Genomic DNA, 19,907 nt, shown 5'->3' with positions numbered 1-19,907 from the left:
TTCCATACTCAGACTATATCCAACTTTTTCCTGCAGGAAAAAGTAAATTTGACTCTGGTTTCATTTATTCTATTTTTTTAAATTTTTTTAAAGGATTTTATTTATTCATTTGAGACACAGAGATAGAGAGAGAGAGAAGAGAAAGCATGAGCAGGGAGAGAGGCAGAGGGAGAGGGAGAGGGAGAGGGAGAAGCAGGCTCCTTGCTGAGCAGGGAGCCCGATGCGGGGCTTGATCCCAGGACCCTGGGATCATGACCTGAGCCGAAGGCAGACACTTAACCATCTGAGCCACCCAGGTGCCCCTGGTTTCATTTATTCTAGTCAACTTATCAATTCTTCCTTCAAATGGTCTCTTGGTAAGGGGGGAGGCATGTAAAGAGAGAGAGAGATTTTCCAGCGGCAGGAGAACTGTCACAGCAACTATATAACCTCTCTTCCAACACCACACATTGGAGTCTGCAAAAGTCCTAGCTGCCCACCTCTGGATTTGTCATTATGTAGGACAATGTCCTTATTATCAGGAGTATTTAGGAAGTAAGTGTCATGATGCCTACATCTTATTTTCAAGTGGTTTAGCAAAAAAAACCAAAACATACATAACATCCTTCAATAGATCATTTCTTAGTAGTATGTTTGTGTTTTTTTAACCTTGGCACTTTTGACATTTGGGGCTGAATAATTCTTTGTTCTGGGGGCTGTCCTGTGGATTACAGCATGTTTAGAAATTTCCCTGGTCCCTACCTACTAGATGCCAGCAGCACTCCCTCTGAGTTGTAACAACCAAAATGTTTCCATATATTGCCAAATGCCCCTTTGAGGGTAAAACTGCTCCACCTTGAGAACTACTGTTCCAGGCTAATAATCTGATAACCAAGAAAAAAAAAATCTATATGTAGACTTCTTTTCCACAGAAGCACTGGTTAGTAGCTCTGAAACTGCTTTTTGTGTATTCTAAAAGTGATCAAATAAATAAATATATTGTAGATAGAGAGGTTTCTTACTGTTGGAGAACAGAATTAACTATATGGAAATAGGGAAGACAGAATTAATCCTGTGGTGTAGGGTAGGATTAGAGTATGAACACTAATAGATCTGAATGTATAGACAAATGCAGATGTAGAAATAAATATAGGTATGTGAGACTCTGTATATAGATACACATATATGTATGGGCATAAGTATATGATACATCTATTTCTTTTTTTTTTTTAAGATTTTTATTTATCTATTCATGAGAGACAGAGAGAGAGGCAGAGAGAGAGAAAGGCAGAGGGAGAAGCAGGCTCCCAAGGAGCAGGGATCCCGATGCGGGACTCGATCCCAGGACTCCAGGATCATGACCTGAGCCGAAGGTAGACGCCCAACCATCTGAGCCACCCAGGCGCCTGATACATCTATTTCTTAAATGTCTACTGAGTGGGCCTAGAAGTAATAAGCATACCAAATACTCAGATCTTGGTTTCTAAATACTATTCTCCACTAAAAAGGAACTAGAGCTCTTTGGAGAAATTGTTGATTTCAGTGCTAACTAAGGGTGGGAAAGCACAAAATGAGTGTAGAACACCTTTTGTGTCAGAAAGTAACAAAGGGCTAAAAGAATGGTTCATGTTGAAAAGATACAAGGGGCTCCCACTGGCCAAATGTGGGAGAATGTGGGCATCAAAATAAATAATGATAGTGAAAGGTTATAATCCACTGAATAACACATAAATCCATGAATTCACAATGATACAGATAAGGAAGGAAAGAAAGAAGGAAGGGAATGAGGGAGGGAGGGCACAAGAAAACCTTCCTAATGGTACAAGGCCAGCTAACAAATGTAGAAGGAATGATAGAATTAGGAAATCACTATTTGGCAACTATTATAGTAATAACTGATTCAAGCAAGAATCCTCAATAGATGCTAACACTAGATAAAATTTGAGAAGTAACAGGATACTTATACAGAGTTAACATTACCAGTGACAGAACAATTCAACACCAGTTGCCTCCTGATATGATGTCCAATATTATTACTGAGGGACATTTTACAAAATAACTGTGCTCTTCAAAAATGTCAATACCATCATGATAAACAAAGAACTGAGAAACAGTTCCAGATTAAAGGAGACCAAAGACACGTGACAAGTGAATACACTGTATGACTGAAGATTTTCTTTTATAATGACATTATTTTTCTTTTATAGAAGACATTATTGAGACAACTGACAAGATGGGAATGAGGTCTGTGGATGTGATAAATGTAATACATTATTGTTACTTTCCTAACCCTGAGAGTTTTATGGTGGCTATTGAAGAGAAACAGAAAATATACACTTAAGTATTCAGGAGTAAAGGCTATCAGGTTTGCAATTTACTCTCAATGGCTCAGGGAGAGAGAGGAAGGTACATGGAGGAGGGAGAGGGAAATGGATAAATCAAATTCTGTAAAATAGTAACACCAAATGGAGTGAAAGGTTAACATTTGGAGAATCTAGATGAAGAGTATATGGGATTCTTTGTTCTATTCTTGCAACTTTAAGTCTGAAATTGTATCAAAATAAAAAGTTAAAAGAAAAATTTCTACATACATGCACATATAAATAAAGAAAATATGGCAAAATACTAACAATTGTTGAATGTAGGTGGTAGGCATATATGAGTGTTTTTGGTACTCTTCAAATTTTCTTGTGTTTGAAATTTTTCATAACTAAAAGAGGTCTCTTGAAATTACTAATCCCAATGTCACAATCTTAGAACAAGCCCCAATCATTTCTGTCTAAATTCTTGCCCTTAACCTAGCCTGCCCTTCTGCATTCTATCCTATATAGGAATACTAAAGCAATTCTCTTAACTTAGATCAAGAACTGATCTAAATGAGCACTGGGTGTTACATGCAACTGATGAATTACTGAACACTACATCTGAAACTAATGATGTACTATATATTGGCTAATTGAATTAAAAAAATAATAAAGAACCTATCTTGACTCCCTCTTATAACAGGTGCAGACATCTTTGTCTGACTTTTTAAGGCTCTCCATAATCCAGTCATTACTTATATTCACTATTATTTCACTCACTAATACACTCAATTCCTATTAGTCTTCTCAATAGCTCTGTAGTAGTCACCAGACTACTTCCCTCACGTATCTTTGCTCAGGCCATCTCCTTTACTCCTCCAAGCCTGCCCATCCTTTAAAGCCCAGGCTGAAGTCTCTGCATCTAACCCCCTGACTGCATCTAACTCCCAGCAGCACACATTGGTCTCTTGCCTGATTTCTAGAGCTTGACAGTCAAAAACCGGTAAGCTCTTTGTAAGTTCTCTAATTGTTCAACAGCATTTAGCTTTATTTTTAAAAGGAGCATGAACCCATATAGATACACAAAATTTTGGAAGACTTACTCCTTTCATTTGACAAATGAAGAAACAAAGGTTCAGAGATCTGAAATGGCTTACACATCTGGAAAGTGGTAGAGACAGGACTATAATTCTCACTCTAGCCCAACTGTCTTTCCTATAAATCGTAGTAACTTCTTAGTTATATGATAGAAATTAGCTTTAATTAGCATGCGTTCCTAACAACCAACTCTTACTTCTTCTCCAGAAATAAGAGAATTCCTATCATTGATTTCTTTTTAGTAACATATGTTAAAAGCATCTATGTTTCACACTTATGTTCCATACTACATGGGACATACTATACTCCATCTAATATAATGCTAGACATACAGTGAGCACTTAACTATCTGATTAATAAACAAGATAACCAAAAATTTGCATCTAAAATGTGTAGATTTAAAAAATAAACATAATAATCATAAATGAATTAATACAATAACTAGAGAACTACTTCATTTTGAGGAAGGGGATCCTTTTATAAATGAAGAATCATATATAATCCACCTTTAAGGTCTATGAAAGCAGACAGTTCTTCAGCAGAACAATTCCCTTGATCAGTCGTGTTATGAAGCAAAACTAATACTTGCTTTTTAAACTAAAAACAATGGAACAGATTTTATGATAAGTAATTATGTTTCAGGAAAAAAAATATAATCTAGGCATTAATAAATTGTGCTAACGTAGGGATTTACTATTTGCAAATTAGTTCTTTGTACCACATAAGAAAAAGAATCAGCATTTTAATTAGAGCAAATAAGATGCCATAAATCAAATAATGGACACACACAAACTCTACATAGTGTTTGATCATAGAAGTGAAGATACTGGCCAAAAATCTTTATAAATTATATTTAATACACAAAATTATTATTCAAACTAATCAAGTAGTTAGTGTGCAGATCCTCTTTTCAGAAAACCAAGTGCTAATTTTTTATCCAAGACCGATGAGCAAATCTTTTTGTGTTAAGGTTGGCACATTGTATTTCATATGGCTATGTGGGAAAATGCATTACTTTACTATGGCTTGGGTCTACTCTCATGGTGCTCACTTTTGTCATGGGAAGGGACTCTCTGTATCAATCTACTTCAAAATCTTGGGAAAAGTGTTGTGATGAGTACTGGTGGAAAGTGTTTAGATGAAGGTAAGTAAAAGCCTTTCTGAGCCAAACCCACTTTATTTAGATGTGCAAGTCACACAGAAATAAATGGTTTTTAGGAACCAGGATGAGCTGTTAAGATTAACAGAATCTGTTTTATCCTTAATATAAATGATGTATCCTTACAACTGCCTGGTGTATACAGTCTTGGCCACAGGCCAGCTTTTCTCAGAATAAGGCTAAACTCTTTTTTTTTTTAAGATTTTATTTATTTATTTGACAGAGAGATAGAGCACAATAGGCAGAGAGACAGGCAGAAGGAGAGGGAGAAGCAGGTTCTCTGCTGAGCAGGGACCCCAATGCGGGGCTCGATCCCACGACGCTGGGACCATGACCTGAGCTGAAGGCAGATGCTTAATGACTGAGCCACCTAGGCGCCCCAGAATAAGGCTAAATTCTGTGAAGAGATCCATGTCATACAAGAGCCCACTAAATGAACCAGCCCTGGCACACAGAATACCTACAAGATATCCTTTTTTTAAATAAAGATTTTATTTATTTATTTGACAGAGAGACACAGTGAGAGAGGGGACACAAGCAGAGGGAGTGGGAGAGGGAGAAGCAGGCCTCCTGCTGAGCAGGGAGCCCGATCCCAGAACCCTGGGACCATGACCCGAGCCGAAGGCAGACGCTTAACGACTGAGCCACCCAGGCGCCCCCCTACAAGATACCCTAAATTGAATTTCGTGTCATTACTTCTTCAGAAAAGTAACTAAAGGTTTAACTTAAATTCTGACCTTTGCTCTAAACATGGTTGAGATACTCTGAACCATTTGGAAAAGGGCCAAATCAAAGCACTTCTTCCTGTTTTATTTTGCACCTGCATGTTTGCTGAAGGTTGATTGTAGCCATGTATGTTACCTCATCAACTAACAGAAGTGATCTGTCTGAGGGCATGCAATGTGATTAGCACTGGGTGTTATACGCAACTGATAAATTACTGAACTCTACATCTGAAATGAATGATGAACTATATGTTAGCTAAATGAATTTAATTTATTATTTTTTTAAAAAAAGAAGTGATCTGTCTGAGGCAGGCTACTACAACCACTCCTCCCTTTGGAAGGTCTGGTAATTGCAGGCTTGGTTGATGAGAATAACCATCACAGAAGAGGACGACCATTTTTCCATCATAGGTATATGTAGTCATGTGAGATAGTTCCAGGTGGCACCCTAACTATGAATTTAACTTTGGCAGCAGCCTTTAACTGTCGATTCTCACCCCTTTGCCATTCCTTCTGACCAGCGAGGTTCTTGACAACTGGTTCTTTTGTTGGCTCCTCTCACCACCCCATTGTCCTTTTCTTTCTCCATAAATTCCCCCTGCTATCATGGCCACCCTTATGCACAGAATTCCCAAACATGTTACTGCCTTCTGTCTGACCAAGTCTTATCTTTCATCACATTTGTCCCACAGTCTGTGCACCATCACACTTGTGTTCTTGTATACTTCCTCCCTGACAGATGCTATTTGTTAGTAACACTACCATCCTTTCAGTAACTCCACGTCAAATGCTGGAATTATATCTAATTTCCATTTATCTCTGATATTCAGTTCCTTAGGCCTATGGATTTGAGATAAGATTACCAAAGGAAAGATGATAAAGAACAGAAAAACAGGGACCCAAATTGGATTTTGTTCTTTTGTTTAAATTTCCACAGCAATCATCCTAGCTCAGACTCTCAATGATTACCTAAGCCTCCTAACTGGTTGCCTTACTTCCAGCCTCTGCTCATTCCAGTTCATCCAACAAATCACCCCCAAAATACAGGTCTGACCATATCATTTCTGCACTCAGAAGCTACAGAATTCTGCCAAAAGAGTCACCCCAACCTACAAAACACTCAAATGATTATGTGAACAGACTTTAATTATACTTGTCAAACCCAACCCATATTAACTAAGCTTGTGGTTTTTAATATTTCCTTTTTCTAAGAATGTAGCTCGATCTTCTTATAATCCTACCCACTTAAAAAAATCTATCTATATATCTAGGTCATCTCTAAAAGATAAGAAAAACAAAAAATAAATAAATAACTATAATGCTATGCTATTTTCACATTGCAAATCATGAGCAATTCCTTAATATCAAGTGTATAGTCAGTATTAAAATTTTCCCACTGTCTCAAACTCTTTTAGAGTTGGATTGTGTGAATGAAGTTCCAAACAAGGTTCACACATTGCATTTAGTTGACACATCTTTTAAATCTCTTCTAATTGATAGGTTTCCCCATCCTCCTTCCTTTTTTCTCACAAACCTCGCAATTTACTTTTGTGTGCCCTACAAAATTCTCCACTTTCTGGATTTTGCTGTTGTATCCCCACCACTTTCGTTTAGAATATGTCTCTAGTTCTTTACACATCCTGCAAGTTGGCAGCTGGATCTAGATTCTCAACCAGATTCAGGATTGTTTGCCATTAAATAGGCCGTATGTGGTATGACACACTTTCTGGGTCATCTCAAATGATACTCCTTTCATGAGGCTCAAATTTGCCCTTCCTGCCCATCTTCCAAGATAAACAAAAAAACATAAAAACTGGACATTCTTTCTCCTTTCTTGAACTCCTCATGGCAACAACCACAAAGAAGCTTACTATTTATACCTCTCCTATCACCAATCTGACTAGAAACTCCTCAAACCCCAAGGAGAGTCTTATCCGAGTTTGAAACCATTGGAGTCCCTGGCACAGTTCCTTAAATAGAGCAAAATTAGGTACTACTTGGACTGAACTCCAGGTTTCTTTTTTACCTTTTTTGGGGAAATGATTAAGCATATAAAAACCCGTGGTTCAAGCCACATCTTTGTTTCTCCTTCAAAAATAACATAAATTGAACATAACTAATATTTCAGGAAAAAGATACTATTGCTATCATCATTTTATTTATATCTCATGGTGAATATTTAATCTATTTCAGATTCTTTTTCTAATCCTAGATGACTAACATGAAAAGTAGCACACTGTAATTCTAAATAAAGATTGGCTGTTTTTTAAAAGGGAAAATAAAATTTAAAAACAGTGGTTCAAGAAGTCAGGCACAGGGTTTAAATGAGGAAAATAAAGGGGCTACTTTCTACAACTCTCAAGGTTAACACCGTGGCAAATAACTGATATTCTTCATTTAAGAGAAAAGTTCTATCAGCCTACTGAACCTAATTATAGAGATTACAATGCATAACCACACACAATCAACCACAACCCAAGTGTTTCTAATAAGTGCTAGTGAATATATTATTTTTAAGAATTTATACAATTCGGGCGCCTGGGTGGCTCAGTTGGTTAAGCGGCTGCCTTCGGCTCAGGTCATGATCCCAGGGTCCTGGGATCGAGCCCTGCATCGGGCTCCCTGCTCAGCGGGGAGCCTGCTTCTCCCTCTCCCTCTGTCTGCTGCTCTGCCTACTTGTGCTCTTTCTCTCTCTCTCTCTCTCTGTTAAATAAATAAATAAAAATCTTTTTTTAAAAAAAGAATTTATACAATTCTTACAAAAGAAAAACAGGGCGCCTGAGTGGCTCAGTTGGTTAAGTGTCTGCCTTCGACTCAGGTCATGATCCTGGGGTCCTGGGATGGAGCCCCACCTCAGGCTCCCCTCAGTGGGGAGTCTGCTTCTCCCTCTCCCTCGGCCTCCTCCCCCCTGCTCATGCTCTGTCTCTCAAATAAAATCTTTAAAAAAGAAAAGAAAAACACTAGAAAAACAACCATTTAAGGCTATGGTGACTGTTTCTTGGAGACTCTTCTAAAATATGCCTTTTTTTTAAGATTTTATTTATTTATTTGAGAAAGAGTGAGAGTGAGAAGAGATTACAGAGGGAGAAGAGGAGAAGCAGACTTGCTGCTGAGCAGGGAGCCCGAAGTGGGGCTCAATCCCAGGACCCTAGGATCATGACCTAAGCCGGAGGTAGACGTATAACCCACTGAACCACCCAGGTGCCCCTAAAATATGCCTCTTTCTAATGGGTGATTTTTCTTTATATCTAATCACTGACTGACTTAACAGCCTGTTCTTAAAATCAAGCTGCAAAATCTTTTTTTTTTTTTTTTAAGATTTTATTTATCAGAGAGAGAGGGAACACAAGCAGGGGGAACGGGAGTGGGAGAAGCAGGCTTCCTGCCGAGCAGGGAGCCCGATGCAGGGCTCGATCCCAGGACCCTGGGATCATGACCTGAGCTGAAGGCAGACGCTTAATGACTGAGCCACCCAGGCGCCCCAAGCTGCAAAATCTTTTAAGGAGTGGTGGTAAAGATACTACTTCACTAACAAAAGTTGCAATCATATAGAAATGTAAGGAAGGTTTTGGGGTTCCATTTTTGTTTTTGTCACCTTAACTTTAAGTACGGTTAGGAAAACTCTGACCCATCTTCACCAATGGCACCCAAGCAATCGCTAGCAGCATCTGTCCATCCACTCTCCTTCCACAGGCACCCCATATTTTCTAGTCTTTCCTCCCACAACTCCCCCTCTCATTCCTTTTCCTTGAGTCTGACTCCTCAGCCTATAGCATGGGCACTTTTATAGATACAATTTAGCCTTCCTGTGGGACTTAAGGATTAAAAAGTTTTCCCTGGTATCTGGCAGAGTAAACAAACAAATACATTAGTAATCGGAAAAGATCCACCAAGAACAACTGCTTTTCCCTAAAAGATATAGTAGGAAATATATTTTTTAAACTCCACGATTTTATTTAATTAATGAAAAGCTACTCTTTAACAGATAGGTCTGCTTTTATCATCACCAACATCATTATTATTAACAGGGTGTTCATTATGATGCTTAACATGTTATGTGTAGTGAGTGATCTACATGCTTTATTTCATTTAATCCTCACAATAAGCCCCAATACGACAAATGGAAAAAAAAAAAACTGAAGCATAGAGGGGTTAAGCAATTTGCCCAAGGGCAAATTATAAATAAATGGCAGAGCCAGGATAGAACCCAGAGCTCTTTGACTTTTAGCTTCTTGGTTAGAGTGTGTTACTTTCCTAATGCTCTTATAGTTTTATAACTTTGATGTAAGAGGTCTATTATTAATTCATTCCACAAATAACTGAGTTTTACTGAACATTTGGCATTGTGGTAGGCAATGGGATAAAAATAAAATAAAAAAACTGACATAAAATCACAAGAGCACTAATAACAGTTGAATATAATTAACACAAGCATAAATGTTACTTATAAATCAATTTGAACCTGGCTGCTGAAAAGATTTCTGGGAGATTTCTACAGTAAAAAAGACCATAAAAACAGCTACCTTTGAATGACAGGTGCTCATTACTCATTCACCTCCCCTCTTGTTTCTCTATGTTCCCACAAAGGCCCAGGGGTTCTGACAGTTTTTCAGTATCAGTAACATTTTAAACAGTAACAGTATTGCATTTCTGAAAAGAATCAGAAATGCTCCAAGATGAGATTTCTGGACTATGCAAACATTAACTTAGACTTATTATTAAAATACTAGAAAAAAAGCATGCCTCATCAGCACCAAAAGTCACCTGGGAAGAGTGCAGATCAGTAAGAGTGCTAGAAAAGTGGGCGCCTGGGTGGGTCAGTTGGTTAAGCAACTGCCTTCGGCTCAGGTCGTGATCCTGGAGTCGCGGGATGCAGTCCCGCATCGGGCTCCCTGCTCAGCAGGGAGTCTGCTTCTCCCTCTGACCCTTCCCCCTCTCATGCTGTCTCTCTCTATCTCATTCTCTCTCTCAAATAAAATCTTAACAAAAAAAAAGAGTGCTAGAAAAGTGCTGGAAACCATGATCATACTTAAAGACAGGGTGACAATTGCGCTGCCTGGGCCAGTAACGCTCAGTGCTTCCCTTAGTAATGGAATTCAGTCAAAGGTGGCTCAAAGAGCCATGTGAGCTTCAGTTTCCATGGGGAGAAGAGAAGGCCAAGATGCCCAGACTAAGAACCTCTAAGAGAATCTGGGATTCTCCCCCAGTTCCCATCATTGACAAGTAGGCCAGCAGCAGGGTCATGCAGGGTGAAACTAAGGCTTCCTTCCCTATATAATCCAAAACCCGGGGTCTGGACTAAGAGATTCCTTAAAAGCCCAGCCAGAAGCATAGGCATCTCTACATAGAGAAACTTCCATAGGCTGTTTTTGCTGATTCCAGACAGTTGCCTGGTGTTACTCCACTGCTAACAACATGTTTAACCACTGGGCTGAACTTCTATGTCAACTTACCTTGTGTACAAAAGGCAACATAAAAGAGAATAAATGCTGACAATCACAAACTTATCAATAAGCCATCCAATGCACTTTATTTTGAAAACACTTCTATAAATGCTGATTTATTTACTACCCATTTCAGTCTCAACAAGTAAATATCAAGTAATAAATGTAGTTCTCATTTAGAAGTGATACAAGTAAAAGTTTATTACATGCACTGCTTATCTTAGCCCTACCTATTTCTAGAAGAGTGTCCTAAGAACCTGGGGATATTTACTGAAGGATGAGGAGGACTAGAAAATGAGGAAATTTATGACTGCTACCATATTACAACAGAATAAACAGGCAGTTCTTTCAAGAATATTAGTATTTTCACTTTTTTCTAATTTATGTTAAAAGTGGTAATGCGCTTCTATCAGAGATTTCAAGGTAAACACAAAAAAATCACAGCTGCATTTCATGTTCTACCACTTACCAATTTGCTCTTCTATAACCTTGACTGATCCAAATTATTTTACAATTTAAATATTTTTGTTTGAAGCACTGGCACCAACACCAACATTTTAAATTTTAATTCCTGCTACTTTAGAGAACCTGTCTTAATCTCTTAACTAAATTTAAAACTTCACATTATACATGTGGCAAAGGGTGAATCTGATGTCTTGGCTTAAAATGTCATAAAAACTTGTTAAAGTACCTTTTAATAGGGACACTTTAGCAAGAGGTTCATTTAGGTCTTGCTCATCCATTTGGGCGTCTGCAGGGGGCAAAAAAGATAATTACAAACAGTAGTTAGCTCCATCCTCAAGCTATCACTATCAAAATAAACAACTAAAACTTATATAGCTATCGTACCTGGATAGTTGAAAGTAATTTTAACAATACATCCAAGATTCAAGGGAGTTAACTGTGAAAATGGAGACTGCTTCCCCCACCTCGCTCACCAACCCCCCCCCCAACACAAACTTAGAAATCTCCACCCACATTAATCTGCATACCTAAACTGCTAGGCCAGTAACAATAACATCTGTAAGATTTGCAAACATTAGGTTACAACTCACCTGTAGTGTCGTCACTACTCTTTTCCTTGCTTGGACTCAGAGTATCTGACAAATCAGATTCTTTTGCTCTTGCCTGGTTTTCTACCAAGAAAAAAATGAAAGTAGAATCTCATTACAACTATATCAATAAAACTGCTTTAGGCTTTGAGTGCTCTAAATCTACTGATATGCAAAATACTTTTAAAATTAACTGAGGTCACCACTCTAGTCCAAAATGGAATGCTGGTTATTATACGTGGCTCATATTAAATTATAATGTGGATCATGTCTGCTGTGCAGAGGGCTGGGGCTTTTGTCAAGGCTGTCCACTGGCCAACCAGAAACAAAAATGAAGCAAGCTTTGCTAAAGTATTCAGAGAACTGCAACAAATATAGCAAAATTCAAAGACAATGTGGACACTATATGAAGATGATGCAAGGAAATGGCTCTCTTATATAAAAACACTAGCTAGGTTGCCTTAGCAATAGTTATACTTAGTAATATTTATATTTATATAAAACTCTAAAATGACAACTGTTATAAAAATGACATTTAAAACAAGAAAATCACAACCTTTTTTATCTTAAAAAAATATAACTGTACCTGAACCAAATTGAGAAAGACTTAAAAAAAGTTTTGGGATTATTTGCAAGTGGTTCGCTGCCTAGCCGATGAAGACATCCTAGGCCACATTTTCAACAAGTTGCTCTCAAATATCCTAACTATTAGCCCAACAATTTATTAAAGATGACTGACAGGCTGTTGATCCTTATCTATAATTGCACACCTGTGTGTATCATGGCATGCATTAGAATAGCGTTTACAGAGATGGTCATTTCTCTGACCAAAATCCTACAGCATCTCCCCATTCTCTACAAGGCTCAGCCAAACTTTATATCCCAGGATTTAGCTGTAATTTAGTCCCTGAATTAATTCACACATGAGCTCCATTTCAGTAAGGCTAGCCTCTTTACAGGGCTGAGACATGCTGGCTCACTATGATCTCCAATTTTTTGCTTGAGTTGATATTTCACTAAACTCAATGACCATTCTCTCTACTCGGCCTATTCAATCTGTGAGATACAGCTTAAGCCCCTCACCTCTAAGGGAGTCTTCATTTCTCCAGCATGCTGCTCCTTTTTATCTGTATCCTATGATTTTGTAATTAATCATGTTCTATTTTATATCATTCTATGTGTATTTATGTATCTTATTTCTTTAGTTAGATTATAAATTCATTGAGTATATGATTATTTTTTAGAATTTATTGCTGTTGTTTGGGTAATACACATCAAAAATTTAAATATGCATATCCCCTTCTAGTACTTTTCCAAAGGAAAAACAGACTACATATAATATATATAAGGATGTTCACTGCAGCATTGTTCATTATGGAATGGAAAATACTCGAGATATATTCCTTACTATTAAGTAAAAATAAAGGTTGTTAAAGAACAGTATGTATAATATGATCCCATTTAGATTGAAAATAGCTATATATTTAGCTATGAATCTTCAGCTGTGCATATTTACTCAAGTCTGGAAGGATCCACAACAGAGATACCCATTGTCATTTCTGGAGGTAGGGACATGGCAGATATTTACTAACTTCATATTGTCATACATTTTTGAAAATTGTTAATATATATTGTTTTATAACCAACTAAATCAAGAGATATTTTCCATTTTGAAAGTAATCAGAAACATATCTAAAACCATTAATTAATATTAAAATATATTTAATACAATGTTAAAATATAACTTCTTATGGCTATTCCATTAAGAATATCCCTAGAATTTGAAGTAGGTGATAGATTACAAGAAGCCTTTTGCTTCTTTTTTCACTGCCATTTCTAGTCAAAGGCCAACTGCTGAGAGACACAGAGCTTAGATTAGAAGTGAAGTCACTGACAATGGAGACCCATGGGAATCCAATCTGTGACCTCTGGTGCATTCAGTGTGCTATAATCAGACATTTCTGAATGTTCTAGTTTTAATCACAAAGTTACAATCTCAAACAAGCCAGGCTAATACATCTAATCTATACATAGATGGAAAAGGAACCATTCTCAGAGAATAAAAAAATGACTCTCTTCTGATTTTAATATTCTTGGCAATTTTACGATCAAGATATTGAGGTAAACCAAGAAGAATATGTTTTCAAAAGGATTCTTCTGGCTTAGGAGGAACTTTTATTTTATATTTAGAGTATTAGCCAGAAAGGTAAAATTAAAGGTGGGACCAAATCTTCCATTAAGATCGTACTAGAATATAAATACCATGAGGGCAGGGATTTTTGTCTGTTTTGTTAACTGCTATATCCTCATTGCAGAGAACAGTGTACAGTACATAGTACATAGTAGGTGCTCCAAAAAGAGTATGTTTGAAGGCAAGAATCTATTTTGAGTAAGAAGACAAGTCAAATCATGGCCTATCATTGTTATGTCCTGAAATTATAACTGTTATATGGAGGCAAACCAAATCTATTCAAGAATGAAACACAGGACACAACAAATGAGAGGTAGAGTATCTCTTCCTTTTCACAACATCTGTTCTTTAGCTATGAAGTGGCACCCAACTTTCTAGTATTAAAAAATCCTTACTGGTTGATTTTCTATGCAGTACTTAATCATTAAGATACATACCAATAATATATAGAAAGAAACAGAAGAATAGCTACCAACATCAATACCAAAACTGTTCCCAAACTGGAAAGTCTACAACAACATGAGTATTTTCACTGTATCTCTGAGAACACATAATGATGGATGGGCAAAACAAACATACTGGCCACAGACCACTTCCTACACCAATGGAACCATTAGTTGGAAAGAAAGCAAGAAGGGAAATGAGAATTAACATTTGTCAAATACCAGAATAACACTTCTTGCTTTATAAGCAACATTTCATTAAATTCCCACGAATTCCCACAGTTAAATATTATCAATTCCATTTTACAAATGAGGAAACTGAAGTTTAAAGAGTAAGCTGCCTGAGGGCATATAGCTAGCTAGTTAGTTGTGGAACCTGGATTTGAAACCATCTGTTTTACCTATTAGTATTCTTTCTACTTCTACCCTAAGGCTTCAGTAAACATACACTAGTTGAGTGAGGGTTTAAACAGAAAGTACATGCAACCTATGATTACATTTTGCATTAGGTGAAACATCTGAAATACTAAGACTTATAATACCTGGTAATTGGCTATCTCTAGCAACTGTTATTTTCAATACAGAAAAGAAATTCTATCAAAAACATCACCCATGAAAGGCTCTTAAAAATAAAACAACTTAGGGTGCCTGGGTGGCTCAGTTGGTTGAAACGACTGCCTTCGGCTCAGGTCATGATCCTGGAGTCCCAGGATTGAGTCTGGCATCGGGCTCCCTGCTGGGCAGGGAGTCTGCTTCTCCCTCTGACCCTCCCCCCTCTCATGCTCTATCTCATTCTCTCTCTCAAATAAATAAATATTAAAAATAAATAAATAAAAAATAAAACTTAGCCAAATCCAAAAGAAATACTTTATAGCCAGATACAAAGCATTTAAAATGTAACTTATCTCAGCCATCTAGTTTGTTACAAGGATTAGTGTACCTCTGCATGCTAACTTTGAGAAATGCTTGTAAAATGCTGACTGCTGACAGAAAAATCTCGGGGTATATAAAACTTGGATCTGTATTATCATTCTTAAAGGATGTATTTTAGTCACTTGCATGGACTTACTTGCTATTATTTATTTAATAAATGCCCTCATTACTCAACATTTATGTTTTCCTCTTTTTGCTTTTAAAACACTGAAGGAAATCCCTTGCATATTTGCCCAATTTGTTTCTTAATATAAAAACCCAGGGCGCCTGGGTGGCTCAGTTGGTTAAGCGACTGCCTTCAGCTCAGGTCATGATCCTGGAGTCCCAGGATCGAGTCCCGCATCGGGCTTCCTGCTCAGCAGGGAGTCTGCTTCTCCCTCTGACCCTCTTCCCTCTCATGCTTTCTATCTCTCATTCTCTCTCTCTCTCAAATAAATAAATAAAATCTTTAAAAAAAAAAAAAACCCAGAAGTGGAATTGCTGGATCAAAATGCATGCTCTTTAAAGCTTTTAACACATATTTTATAGCCAGGTTTCAAAAGTAAATCAGTAAAGATGGCACAAATCTTTTTCAATAATGATATCACATAATTTCAAGCAAATATATTCTAATTCAGAATGCATTAAATAGAAGCACTAAAGTAGCAAGATATTTTCCTTTAATTAAAGGACTGATTTTTTTTTTTCTAAGGCTCTACTTCCACTTCAGTGTGCTGGCTATTCAACTAATCTGCATAGGCATTTGGGTGGTGAAGTAAAAGCTATGTTAAAATCTGTTCTCATCTCACTTTAATTAGATGAAATAAATTGCCACATGTACTAAAAATAGTTCACTGCTCTGAAACCCAATGCCTGTTTGCCAGAACAATATTAGTGATGCATATTCTATGCATTCTTTCCCCAAATATGGCATCTGCCACGCACAAAATTCAGAATGGAAGCCACCAGATACTTGAAATAACATTCTCCTTTTAAATATTGTTAAAAGCCAAAATGGATCCAGTTAGTTTCATAAAACAGAATCTACTGAAATGGAGTATTCCAAACTTTTATCACTCATTGTTTTAACTGACCAAAAGGATTGTGAATCTACTTATAAATTTTATGCTGGTAGGTTCTGATGAAAGTCCTAAAATTATAATGAGCATATCATACCAAATTTATTTGTCCAATTTCCCTAATGCATAAGAGTGACTTGACAATGTAATGCTTTAAAACACACTTTTCTTCTCTGACAATTGTAACAAAAGAGAATGAATAGAATAAACTATTTCAGGCAATTTTAAGACTACCCATTATAAATATAAGAAGACACTACATAATCACTTTTGTTTAAATCAAATTGATATGCCAAAAATTAAGAAAATATTAAATTTCATAAGGAACGTTAAAGGTATGAAAAGCACAGAAATAGAACTGCAAGCATTTTTCACCTGTTGTTTCAAAAAAGATTTACGTTGTGTTTAATTAAAATTTTATATCAAATATAACAAATACCAAATATCAAAACTGAAAATAATGCTAGAAGTGAGACAGATCAGAACAAAGCTTTTCAAACATAACGAAACCTATTTCAAGCACTTTTAAGAAAAAATACATATATATACCCATATAAAAAGAAACTTTCTAATTAAGATATCCTTCTTAAGACAGAACTCCAACTTTTATATTATATAATACTGTTACTGGATTGCCATCTGGTGAGCTATAAAAAATAAATTGATGGTTAAAATACTATGACCTTGGAAAGGTACACTAACCTCCATTATCCAAAAGAGTGGTCAAAACCCACAGAAAACCAACAGAAAACGAACCTTTTGAAAGCTTTGTTTCTTCTACCACTTTGGTTAGATGCCCCTCGACGATCAGCTTCTCTGCCAAAGAAAACAAATGTTACTATCCAAGCCCAAACCGAGTAGCATTTCCCTGAGCGGGGCAGTGTAACACATTCCATGACCAAATTTAAAGATGATAATATTACTCCCATGACTAGGCTTGTACAAAAACTTGAAGCTGGAAGGAGAACTAAGAAAACTCAAACTATAATAGAGCAATGAGATTAATGCAGAAATCTGGGGGTAGGGGGACAATTTGCCTTTAATTTTCATTATTTACCTTATCTAAAAAGCCTAGACCTTTTAAAAAAGGACTCAGAATAAACAAAGAAATCCTATTTAAATCAAGGATATGAAGTTGAAATAAAGGAACTCTGAGAAAGTATTTATTTAAATAAAGAAGTAATATAAATTATGTTACACCAATAGTTTACTTTTCCCTATTGATACAATTCAGCAGAGATGCATATATGACATGCTTCAGTAAAATGAATCTTTTTTTTTTAAGATTTTATTTATTTATTTGACAGAGAGAGAAAGAGAGAGACAGACAGGGAGAGAGGGAACACAAGCAGGGGGAGTGGGAGAGGGAGAAGCAGGCTTCCCGCCGAGCAGGGAGCCCAATGCGGGGCTCTATCCCAGGACCCTGGGATCATGACCTGAGCCGAAGGCAGAAACTTAATGACTGAGCCACCCAGGCACCCCTAAAACGAATCATTTTTAAAGATATTAAAACAAATACTGTTTTGTTTTGTTTTATAGGGGATTCTCTGTAAATGTATAATGCAGCTTCTTTATGATTCATTTAAATTCAGATCTCCATATTCTATATTTTACTGAGAAGGCTATCTGTTCTGTATATCCCCTTATTTAATCCTGTATGTCAGTTGGTCTCCTTGAATTTACACTTTTGCAGTATGTGAAGTCATTTCTCTATTCCTTCACTCTTCAACCCAGTGCAGCTTGGTTTATGCCCACCACTCAACCACTGAAACTGTTCCAAGATCACTATAACCTCCTCTCTGCCAAAGGCCATGGCTCCTTTTCAAAATTTTTACTTTGTATAGGCTCTCTGCAGTATGTGGCACTGTTTGCCCCTGCTCCTTGAATCTTTTTTTTAAAAGTCATAGATTTAGATACTTTTAAAAGGCAGTCCTACAAGATGTATAATGTAAGCTGTCCTTCCCATCTTCTGTCCGACTCTACTCCATTCTTGAAATTCACTTCCTAGAGAAACAACAACTTTTCTTTCTTTCTTTTTTTTTAAGCAACAACTTTTAACTTCAAGCCATTTCTTCTGGTATTCACATTTATATTTCTAAGTAAAATACTGCTATTTCTTCACTTTTCCATTTTAGACACTACTTACTGACAATCTCTTATAGAGGACTGAAAAAGGACTCAAAGTCCTTTTTTATTATCATCCTCCTAAGAGTTACATTTTGTCCATCTATACTCAGTATGTATATTATGACTATTATTTATATTTGAGTCATATACTATGCTAAAGTTATATTTCTCTGCTTATACCTTCTTATACAACATGTGGTGATTTTGGAGCTTGCAATACCTTGTTTTATTTTGCTAACTTTTTATATATCTATCTCAAACATAGCCCAAGTTCTTACAGAACCATAAAAACTTTCAATACTGTCAAACGTATCAGGCAATCCATCCCATTATACATCCTTGTCCGTCCCTTCTCCCAGCCCTTTAATACTCCTGCTCCAGTCTGGGCTGTATCCAAAATCCCCTACCCCCAGAATCCAAATCTTTCTTGTCCTGTTTTATTCCCTTGTTTTAGTGTAACATATCCTCAATTTCCTGAAAGAGGGTTGACAGAAGGTAAGTGCTTTGACTTTGTTCCTCTGAAAATGTTAGTGTTCTACCCTCACATCTGACTGATGGTTTAACTAGATAGACAATTCTACAGGAAATAATTTTCCTTCAAAATTTTGAAAGCACTGTTCCACTGTCCTCTAGCTTCAAATGAGAAGGTGAGTCCTGTTCCTCAGTATGCATGGTAGAGACTTCCTGTGTTCAGCAAAGCCTGTGGTGCCTGCCCTTTCTGGGCACCTGGGGGACTGAATATTCCAAACACCCTAGCACTAACGAAGGTCCACATGACTGGTTCTAGCCAGTGCCAACGCATTTAAGAAAGAGTAGAAGTTTTCTGTACTTCTATCTTCCCTCCATTCTAGAAACCATGTGCTGAGATGGCAAAATTCTTTATCATAAGATGGTAAAGCCTCCATGAACTTAGATCCCTGAATAACAACATGGAACAGTGTTCTCTCCTTCACCATGGACATGTAGCATGAGTGCAAAAAACTATTTGTGGAATTAAGCCATTTAGATTTCAGAAGCTTATTTATTGCTATATTATAATTTAGTTTATTATGACTAACAGAGTATGAGATCCTTTGTTTCTCTTTGGCAATTTTCAGAATCATCTCTTTATCCCTGGTGTTCTTAAATTTCATATACTCAGAACATGGTCTTTTTGTTTTCTTTTTTTGGTGAAATTCACATAACACAAAATAATCATTTTATATTTTTAAATTTTATTTTATTATGTTATGTTAATCACCATACATTACATCATTAGTTTTTGATGTAATGTTCCATGATTCATTGTTTGCATATAACACCCAGTGCTCCATTCAATACGTGCCCTCTTACAAAATAATCATTTTAAAGAGAACAATTCAGTGGCATTTAGTACATTCACAATGTTATGCAACC

General features: G+C 36.7%; 1 protein-coding gene across 25 annotated transcripts in view; it reads right to left on the bottom strand.

Annotated features, from left to right (window-relative positions):
• The window catches only part of LOC113916949 (sarcolemma associated protein), a 153,080-nt gene that overhangs the window by 19,609 nt on the left and 113,564 nt on the right, over positions 1-19,907 (bottom strand). For all 25 annotated transcript variants that reach the window (XM_027584252.2, XM_027584242.2, XM_027584240.2 and 22 more), the window contains 3 exons: positions 17,142-17,201; positions 11,764-11,844; positions 11,400-11,459 (listed from right to left, as the gene is read on the bottom strand). In XM_027584252.2, the coding sequence (XP_027440053.1) occupies positions 11,400-11,459; positions 11,764-11,844; positions 17,142-17,201 (201 nt within the window). The remainder of the gene's footprint in view (positions 1-11,399; positions 11,460-11,763; positions 11,845-17,141; positions 17,202-19,907) is intronic.

This window comes from Zalophus californianus, chromosome 1 (assembly GCF_009762305.2).
Source record: "Zalophus californianus isolate mZalCal1 chromosome 1, mZalCal1.pri.v2, whole genome shotgun sequence".
In the NCBI taxonomy this organism is placed as follows: domain Eukaryota; kingdom Metazoa; phylum Chordata; class Mammalia; order Carnivora; family Otariidae; genus Zalophus; species Zalophus californianus.
The sequence above is the reverse complement of the archived record's forward strand: the minus strand, read 5'-3'. Positions and strand labels throughout refer to the sequence as shown.